Here is a 10,789-nt window from a genome sequence, read left to right on the forward strand (position 1 = left end):
ATTACATTCTTGTTATACTCTGACAACCACTCTAAGAAAATATCTCACTAGATACCAACATTCAAACAATAAGCAGTAAAAGCTTAATTCCACATAAAAAAACTACAAACCTCTCCATAGATAGAGTCAAAGAAGTGTTTCACATCTGCTTGAGTCAGCTGCAAGTATAACAAGAAAATAAATGATTAGAAATGTAAAAATCACAGATAAAGAAAAAGATCAAATAGTTCCTCTAAGCAAAATTTAATAGAAATGTAAAAATCCTGAACTACCTTTTTGTCTATGTTTGTGCAATAAATTGTTCTAGAGCACATCTCCCTTTCATCTTCAGACTGAAAAACACAGCACCGTGACAAATGTAAGAATAAATTGAGATAAATTATTATTCATTCCGATCATTCACTTTCTAGAACATGTAATAAGAATGTCGAAGAAAAGCATTACACTGGGAAATTTTGTCGGTTTGACAGGTGCAATGGTAGTATCGGAAGGAAGCCCTTGTGGTTAAGGATCAACAGAAATTGCGGAATGTAAGTTTAGATATTGCACTTTATCTTGAATTTAGGTTCGACTTGTGGTTAAGGATCAACAGAAATTGCGGAATGTAAGTTTAGATATTGCACTTTATCTTGAATTTAGGTATTTCCACCAGTTTTCTTATATCATTTAAATGTAGATCCTTGGGAGTGGTATGTCAAACAAGATGTGGGAAGCTCTCTTAGAACATGCAAAGACATGTGTTCTAAGTGGGAAGCTTTATGTTTATTATCCAGAGGATACAAGAAATGTTGGTGTTATTTTTAACCACGTCTATGAGCTGCGTGGCCTTATAACAGGAGAGCAATTCTTCTCTGCTGATTCTCTCAATGATAATCAGAAGGTTAGTTTGCACCCTGCTTTTTTTCCATTGATATTTCAGTTACTTTGTTTGATGACTTTCTGATTGATACTTTCTTTCTCCAAAAGTCGAGCATTCGTTTACTGTACAAAGCATGCTCCAATTAATATGATTGATATGGAAATGTTAGCTGTATGTTTCTTTTTCTTTCTCACATTTGCAAGAATACTGATATTCATCACAACCAAAAAGTGCATGCTATTTTGTTTGATGACTCTGATTGATACTGTTTTTCTCTAAATGATCAATAATGCATTTATGTTCCTGGCGTGCTCCAATTAATATAATTCGTATGGAAATGTTGGCTGTATGTATCTGTTACTCAAACTTGCATGAGCACCATTTTAAAGTTTTTTTTTTAATAAGCAAGCACTGGTATTGAGCACAACCAAAAAGTGCTTGGAACTCCTTGATAATACATTACTGTGACAATTAAGACTTACCAAGGCTCAAAGTTTGTAGTTTCCTGTGAAGCCCTTTCTTCGGAATAGGGTAAGCTTGTAATGCCTTTATTTTATTTTTTACAAGTCCAGGTTTACGTAGATTCATTGGTGAAAAAGGCATATGACAATTGGGAGCAGGTTATAGAGTACGATGGTAAATCACTTATAGATGCCGAGCAAAACAACAATTCTGCTGTACCTGAAAATGAACTTCATGTTGAGGCAATTGATTTTGATGGTGGTTTAGACCATCAACTGCAAATGCCATCCCTCCCCATGTCTGTTACTTCTGAACACCAGATTAATTCAGGGATGCCAGTTGGAGGTAAGCATTTCTGTTTCCTTGAATCCCAATTTGATGGATCGTTTTGCATACATCTATATACTTGTTTATTTGCATAGTTTCATGCAACATTGATGATTGTGTATGACTTTCTTACTATACAATTTCAGGTTATATCAATAATATGGTGACAAGGTATCCAAGCCAGGCATTGATTGGAAATTCCAGCTCTCGGAGTCAGTTCGAAGGCTCATTATATCTGTCTAATGATCAATTAATAAGCAATGATCACCAATCTCTAAGCTCTAGAAATGATCATAGCACCGTTGGGTTGGCTCTTGGTCCTCCTCAATCGACATCAGGTTTCCATGCTGGTAGCTCTTCTATTCAACCATCTGCACCAAATCCTTTTGATGATTGGTCACACAACAGGGACAAGGGCGTTGATGACTTCTTTTCGGAAGATGAAATCCGTGTTAGAAGTAATGAGATACTAGAGAATGAAGACATGCAGCACTTGCTCCGCCTTTTCAGCATGGGTGGTCATGCTTCCATGAATACCGAGGATGGTTATTCCTTCCCATCATTCATGCCATCTCCTATGCCGAACTTCGATGAGGACCGCTCTCGTCCTGGTAGAGCTGTTGTGGGATGGCTGAAGATCAAGGCAGCAATGAGGTGGGGTTTCTTTATCAGAAAGATAGCAGCTGAGAAGCGGGCTCAGATAGAGGAGTTAGACGAGTAGGGTTGTTTGGACAAATGATAGTAGGTTTAATCAAAAGCCTTAAGATTTTTCTGATGTTCTGCAAATTTAGTTGTCTTCTTCAGCACCATCCAAATTGTGCAGTCCATGGTATCATATTCTTCATTCATGCCCTTGTATCTGATTTTGAACGAACTTCCTGTACAGTATGTTCAAGCTTAGGAAAAACCGCGATTGTCATATGTTTTTGACTTTCTTGTTAATACTCTTATTCATCACCTTTTCATTTATTCTGGATTAAGGGATGATATGTTTGCCAAACACCTATCAGATTTGAGATGATAACTCAGGTCTCTTATAATGTATATTAATTGTGAGTTTCATATTATTATCTCATTATCACTGTGGATTGCACCAAAACACTCGTCATGGTTTTTTGGGTTAATAAGATATTTGAACAATGGTGACGCCGCCGGTACTTTAGTGGATGGATTCTAATTGTGAAGCATTCTTAAAATGTGTCACGTGATACGTGTTTATCTTTTTCTCTTACTCTTACTCTATTCCTCATTATTATTAGTACTATAGGTTTGGTAATAATAGTTGAAATTGAAGACTGAAGTATAAAAATAATCTCTATTGAGATTCTGATTGGACGTAAACCAAACAATTAGAGGTAAAGGAAGAGAAAGTATAAAAATGATCTCTATTGAGATTCTGATTGGACATAAACCAAACAATTAGAGGTAAAGGAAGAGAAAGATTTAAGAGGTTATCTCTATTGAGATTCTGATTGGACATAAACCAAACACTTAGAGGTAAAGGAAGAGAAAGATTTAAGAGGTTATTAAGAAAGGCTTTGATATTAATGATTAACATAGAAGTATACTTGTAGATAGAACAATTCATATACTTCACCTTATTTGGTGGGACAATAGTATGTTTGGTCGACATAATTGATTTTAGCAGAATTAAGTTTGGTAGAATTGATTTTAATAATATTGAGTTTAACATTATTGATTTATGTTTGAGTGCATTTAAGTAAAAGTGAGTTGAACAATAAATTTTAGTGTAAAAATTATTCATCCGATATCAATTTTAGAGGTAGAAGCTATAAATTCTAACTTCTAGTAGAATCAATTTTATAGTCCGAATCAATTTTACTTAAAAAAAAATCAAATATCTTAAAATCACGTAAAATCAATTATACATCTCTAGAATTGATTGTAAATCTTGTAGAAGTGGAATGAGATTTAAAGTTGAGATTAAAAGGAAATAATTTATTTCTTATATTAAAAAGATTTTAGACATCTGATAAATTAAAAGTGACACAAATTGTGATTAGGAAATAATCTGTTTCTTATATTAAAATCATTTTAGGCATTTGATGAATGGCTACAAATGTTACTATAGTAGTATACATTTCCTTATTCTTTAAACTACAATTTCTTTCACACCTCACCTCATTGTTTTTTTTCCCATGTAATATAAACTCCTATTTGTTAGTAAAAACTTTTCTTTAACATTAATGGATACAACATCGGGTAGGAGAGCACACCATCCTCTTATTTATTAGCTTGGTTGACAATATCACCGTACAAAATATTTATAACCATTGAAAGTGAATGTATTTATACATATAAAAAAAATACTTAGGCCGACTAATAGTTCGGAATATGAGATTATGAGCTATAGCAAGGAAGCCGACTTATAACATCCGATCGGGTAGGCCTGAGGGATACCCCTACACAGGACACTGAGCAAGTCGAAAGGATCTACGGGTTAGTACCTCGGCTGCCGGTTAGCCTCAGTCGGCTGTGGCAGTTACGAATACGAAGGGATGTTTGGGCCGTTATGCAAATCGTTATGCTCCATAAAGGCAACAACGAAAGTTACAATTGATACCATTATTAGGGGTCTCAAAGAGTCCCTCCATAATGGTTTCAGGTAGGGGTGGCAAAACGGGACCGGCCCGCGGGGAAAGCCTGTTTTACCCGCACTTTTTCGCGGGGCGGGACAAGGTTTTAGGCCCGATCTCTTTAATGTGTCCGCCCCGTTTTTTTGTGGGCTTTTGCGGGCATTTGTTTTTTCATAGAATTTTACTATTTTTAGGCCTAAAAAGCCTAATGCCCGCGGGCTTTCTCCGCCCGCCCTCACGTTTTTGCGGGGCGGGGCAAGGTTTTAAACCCGCACTCTTAAAAAAGCCCGTCCGCCCGCCCCGTTTTTCACGGGCTTTTGCGGGGCGGGCATGCCCGTTTGCCACCCCTAGTTTCAGGTCATCATTGAAGAGGTATAAATAAGAGCTCATGTCTGAGGGATAAGCAGGACATTCACTCTTGAGTTCATGCATACTACTATCATGCATCTCGAATCCCTTAATCCATCCAATCACCCTCTCAATCTTACACAATACAATTGCAGCCTCACTGGATTAACTTCCGAGGGATGTCCAAAAGTGTTTTACAGGAACAATATTCAAGAAATCATTCTACAAATTTAAAATATGTCATGCGAGAGAAGTTCAAAGAATTCAAAAAGTTAGCTTTCAGATGACTTCCTAGATGAAAAAAAATCACATTATGAACATCTGAATTAGAAATCGATTCACAACATATAATTGAGCCACACAAAAATCAATCACTTTTTTCCTTCGAACTCTATAGAGAATCAATTTTGACTAAGGAATAAGGGATTTGATTAGGGATTTAAAGACTCTTGATTTTGAAAATGGAATGCTTTTATGCCTTATTCAATGTGATTGGAGAATTGAGTTTTGCCTTTAAATGCCCACTTGGATCTACCTTGGACTTGAATCTAGAAGGATCTCATTCACTAGGCCCAAACTCACTAACGACCCTTGTCTTTGAAACTATAGCTCTGGGAATAAGATTATTTTGAATGGATCCAATAATCCCACTAGCTGCTTTGGCTTTGAATAAAGTGTCCACTAAAGTGTTAGCCCTACTCGCCACTCTCTCCTTAAAAGCCATTGACCTGGACATGTCTTCTTGGGACCCAACACCTTTTCGTGTAACTGCTTTCGCCTCCTTATTCGCTTCAATTGCAGAGTAAAAAATGACTTCACCTATATTCCTTTTCAACTTTTCAGAAGATATCTAAAACCGCTTCCTCAATCCTTTCTTTTTGGCTTTAGTCGACTTTGCAATCTCCTTCCTTGATCAATGAATATGTACTTTTTCTTGCTATCGAATTGTTTGAGGTTTCCTCCAACTTCCAATCTTTGCGACCTTTAAACTTATTGATACCTCAAGAGCTATATGAATCTGAAGAATCATCGGGCTTATTCTATTGCATATCATTTTGTTTCACAATGATTCGCAAGGAAGCATGTGAGTCTTCTATCATCTTGATTCTAAAAGCCGCCTCATTAATCTTTACAGAAAAATACTCATTGAGAACTATATAACACCTTGTTCTCACCAAGATCCTGACCACATCCATGCATTCTCATTTCAAAGTGTTTTCGTCAGAGAAAATATATGTGCCTGCCGTCTTCGCCAGAAATTCAGAGAAAGGGATGTTCCAAGCATGGTAGGGGATACCAAAACATCTAATCCAAGTTAATCTTTCCTTGTCCACATCTTCCTCTATCCATTCCCTGATATGTGTAAACCATTGACTCCGACAACTCTTTCCTTCTCGATTAAGATCTTTGATTTCTCCTAATTCCATTTCTTCCAACAAACATATATTACATCCAAGAGGCGTAACCTTAATAGTAAAATAACCTTCCACTTCGAAATAGGTTTGAAGGTTATACGATGAATCTGGGTTAACCATAAGCCCTACTGAAGCTTTGCTGCCTATTACTTCTACAAAAGATCTGCTACCTACCTTGCCTCCTTGATCTCTCTTGTAACTCGAAGTATCCCTTCTTTGAGTTCTTGGTCTTCCTTTATTCCCCTTTCCTAAAACTCCTTCCCCGAAACCTTCATGCCTCCTTACAAACCGGGGAACATTTACGTAAATCTTCTTCTCCTCTATTAAATGTTGTCCAATCTAACCGCCAACATCCTTATGTCGTCTGCTCCTTTGAACCTTGCAAAACCAAACCTTTTGCCAAATTAATTCCTCTTCGGAGGGAATACCACCTCCATTAAGTCCTGCGTTTCTTGAATATCTCAAAAATATCCTTGGCTTTGTAGCTCTCTGGGACTTCCAAGAAATAAATTGAAGAAACTCCGCTTTCCACCTCACCCTCCATTTTTGCTCCTACCGGGTAGACATCAAACCTCATAAGATGTTTACTTCCTCCATTGAAGGCCTTCTTGTTGACCCTTTGCCACTCCATGATCAAAACCAAAAAGACCACCGAAATAGATAAAGAGATAATAAAACTAGCCAAAAAAACCAAAACAAACAAGAAACTAGTTTATGTGTGCGTGTGTGTGGTCTAGCGGTGAATCGCTTGGGTCTTGAGAGTGTGCTCCTCTTAAGGTCTCAGGTTCGAAACCCGCTAGGTCTAAATTGCTTATTAAAAAAAAAGAAAAAAGAAACTAGTTTATGTTTTTAAACAAGAAACTCATTTTTTTAGCCCATTGTATTATTAAACACAAAAATTGAATAAGAAGAAAATGATTTTTCAGAAGATAGAAGAAAATATTATATAAAATATTGAGTGAAAGAGTTTCAGAGCTAATCATATAACATTACCATCTAAAGGTTAACATCTGAAATTTGTTAGTTAGTTTCCGAATGTTATCTTCTAAATTGACAAATTAGAAGATAACATCAAAGAATTGATAATGCATAACATCCGAAGACTAATTAACAAGTTTCACAAATTATTTAAGAGTACGCAATATTTACAACCATTAAAAGTGAATATGTTAAAGAAATCATTTCACAAATTTGAAAATTGTAATCAAAGAAATTCAAAAAATTCCAAAAGTTATCTTTCAAGAGGAATTCCTAGATGAAAAAAAAATTTACATTATGAATAAATGGAAACAATATATTTTATCATCAATTTTATTTCTTGATATCAATAATTTTTCTAATCCAACTCATAAATATTTTTAAAAGTAAAACAAAAAATAACAAATTTAAAATGTCATCTATCTCAAATTAAAAATGACTTTGCAACAAAATCAATTATTAAGATATAAGTCATTATACAAATTAGTAAAATATTAATATTTCCCTTTGAGATGAAATTGAAAACACTACACATTTTAAATCAGTCACTCTAAAAGTATTCAAAAAGTGTGTACACAAGTATAATTTGAAATTTCTTGTGGGTCCCACTTTCAATTTCTTATAGAGAATTTTTCTACGAATCTTCTTTCTTTTTCTGGAAAAATTAGACTCTTTCTTCTCTTGCATTGTATTCTTATTATCAAAGATGAATGAGTGAGTGACCACCATAGGTAAACTAACTATGTTGTAGGTGATTATTACTCGCGCACTAACTAACTAAACAGATTTGTAACTAACTAAATTCAAAGTAACTAACTTCTATAACTTCTTCATTGTGCTGTGTGTAAATAAATACTTCTCTTCATTACAAAACTCAACATCTCTCTCTCTCTCTCTCTCTCTCTCTCTCTCTCTCTCTCTCTCTCTCTCTCTCTCTCTCTAGATTCTTTGATCGCATCTTGTTCTCCATTGAATCAAGAAAATCACAAGAATGTCGTCGTTCAGAAGTGTTGTTGAGAATGACATTTCACCTGGAAATGTTGAAACCCCGGATGACAACTCGACGTCACTGGGATTTGTGCTCGGTCTCACCATCCCTACGGCGTTGATCGGTGCTGCAATATGTTACTGGGTGGCCTATCCGCGTTTTAAGAACTGGCTGCAACAACGACATGATGATAAAGCCGTGCGTCCTAGACCTGGTGGATAAAGGTAACTAAATTTGATTTCTTTTAAAGCTTTTGAAACACTTTCAAAATGGAGATTTATGAAAACTGTTGTTTTTGAATTTCTAGTTTTCTATCGATGGATGGACGTGGTTGCTTGCTTGCAGAAGGATTTTCAACGTGGAAATATGAAAGATTTTAGTTAGGTGTTAATTCCGTTTTAGTTTTATGTTTGAATTTGGATTGTAAAGATCTCTATCATGTTGGAATAGTTGATCAATTTACTTCATCTTCTTGAATATTTCATGTACTGTTTTTGATCATCAGTTTGGATATGTTTGTTTGTGAGTTGAAAATTAAAAAGAAGTTTAAGTTCTCATATTCTAGAATTTATGTAAATGATGGCATTAGGTTTTATGTACATGTGTATCAGTGTATGTACTTGATTGATGAATGATTCTTTTTTTGGCTAATTATTTTGCGATGAAACTGTATTTTTGTTGTCATGCGTCCTCCCAAACGGAACGTGGAGGGAAATTAAACACACTAATTAGTCACATTTCATCCATGTATATACAGTTCATGCTCTTTTTTCATGCATTCTATCTATTCTTTTGCTGAATTATTCCAGTCTGTTTATATTCTTTGTATAGATGATCTATGATCCATACTTTCCTTTTCTTCTGCATCTCCACTTTCATGCATGAAGCTTTTCCAATGGGTATATAAAATTTTGTGTAAGCAGTGAGCGTGACAATATGCAAATCCCATTACTAAGTTGATTGCCTTCTTCATATAGTTATGAGTGCATGCATCAACTTAAAGTATCATTTAGTTGCATATATTTTTTCTGTGTCCTCTTCCAGTCTGTTTCCTTCATGCATGCACTTAGATATGTGTACTCTTGAGTTCATGCATACTCATCCAGTCATCCATCCAGTCATCCTCTCAGTCTTACACAATACAATTGCAGTCTCATTGGATTAACTTTCGGGAGGTGATCCAAAAGTGTTTTTACAGGAACAATATTCAAGAAATCATTTTACAAATTTGAAAAATGTCATTTGAGAGAAGTTCAAAAAATTCAAAAAGTTAGCTTTCAGATGACTTCTTAGATGAAAAAAAAAACCACATTATGAATCATGGGAAATAGATATAGTTGTACGTTACCTGTAATTTATGAAGGTTTCTTAGATTTATTATATTGAAGGAAATATTTTTTTTTATAAACAAATATTGAATTAAAAAAGTATTAGGGGCACTCTTTCCCGATTACAAATTCGGAAGAACCGAAATAGAAAGACTTCCTACAAACAACAACTTAAATTAGACAAGGGATTGGATCCTTACACAAATGATAAAAGTTATAGTTGGAATAAAAAATATTTACTAGAATGGACCATTTCCACAACGATAATTTAATGGAGCAAATTAAATATGATACATTGGCGATTGAATTTTGAACATAATTTTATTTCTAAGATTCTATATGCACCAAATAACCGCCATCCAAGCTACTCATTCCTTCCCATTTTTAGCTTTAAACTTAACAAAACTTCTACAACGAAGAACAAATTTTGGCCAAATAGTTCCTTCAAGCCCCATCTCAAAATCTAATCAATTTTCCTTCTCTTGCCAAACCTTCTTTATAACCTGTCAGTTGATCAAAAGGTGATCCAAATTGAAAACATAGGACACAATAGAGATCATGGTGACTAGTTAAGATCCCACACCTTCCTAATTGGTCCTTACTCGGAAACCTATTGAGAGAGATTCTCCAACTGAAATCTTTAATTCGAAAAGGAAGATGCAGTCTCCATAAATTTCTGAACGCTTATGGCTTTCCATCAACTTCATCCTCCAAGGTATAACCAACAACTATTATATCGTATCCATACTTTACAGTGTAACCAACAGTTTGGTTTGGCAAGCACAAAATTCTATCTTCAATACCTCTTGTTTTTTGAGTAAGAGGTCTACATCCAAATCACCCCATAACCCAAAATTCTCCCACTCCCAAATATCATTCCACTTCCTCATACTTTCCACCACCTCTTCCTTCTTCTTACCGATCTGATGAAAATTCAAAATCACCATACACATGCCTCTTAATAGTCGCAATTAGATCTTTCCACCAAGCTGATTCCGCCCTCTCACTACAAAAAATGTTCTCTGCAGCGACGTGGATTACACGTCGCAACATGCAAAATCACGTGGCAAACAAAAAGTAGCGACGTGAGCATTTATGTCGCAGGAGCACGCGTGGCAACATTGTAGCGACGTGGAGACCACGTCAGAAAGTAGCGACGTGACTCCCACGTCGCAACAGGATTACATAGGAAACATCCCACTGCACACACAGCAGGTGTGGCAGGTGTGGGGAAGTGTGTTTGTTGACCAATGTAGCGACGTGTTTCCCACATCGCTACATTAAATGTTTTTTTTTTTTTAAATTTATTCACGCTAGATTTGTTTTATTTTATATATTTTATATAATTAATTAATATATAATAAAATATAATATATAATAAAATATATATAATAAAATTTATATATAATAAAATTTATATAATAAAATCTATAAAATAAAATTTATATAATAAAATCTATAAAAACTAATTTATATAATAAATTTAT

At 35.0% G+C, this 10,789-nt stretch overlaps 1 protein-coding gene across 1 annotated transcript; it reads left to right on the forward strand.

Moving 5' to 3' along the window:
- Positions 1–424: 424 nt before the first annotated feature.
- LOC131646787 (calmodulin-binding protein 60 B-like) lies at positions 425–2,710 on the forward strand. The gene is made up of 5 exons (XM_058916777.1): positions 425–478; positions 566–604; positions 677–880; positions 1,432–1,666; positions 1,795–2,710. Exons 1-5 carry the CDS (start codon positions 425–427, stop codon positions 2,367–2,369), a joined length of 1,107 nt encoding a protein of 368 aa, XP_058772760.1. The 3' UTR covers positions 2,370–2,710.
- Positions 2,711–10,789: the final 8,079 nt, after the last annotated feature.

Source organism: Vicia villosa, linkage group LG1 (assembly GCF_029867415.1).
Source record: "Vicia villosa cultivar HV-30 ecotype Madison, WI linkage group LG1, Vvil1.0, whole genome shotgun sequence".
Lineage (NCBI taxonomy): Eukaryota > Viridiplantae > Streptophyta > Magnoliopsida > Fabales > Fabaceae > Vicia > Vicia villosa.

Coding starts and splice junctions, on each gene's coding strand:
- LOC131646787 (XM_058916777.1), top strand. CDS start 425: ATGTCGAAGAAAAGCATTACACTGGGAAATTTTGTCGGTTTGACAGGT. Junction 881..1,431: donor CTCTCAATGATAATCAGAAG/GTTAGTTTGCAC, acceptor TTACAAGTCCAG/GTTTACGTAGATTCATTGGT. Junction 1,667..1,794: donor TTCAGGGATGCCAGTTGGAG/GTAAGCATTTCT, acceptor ATACAATTTCAG/GTTATATCAATAATATGGTG.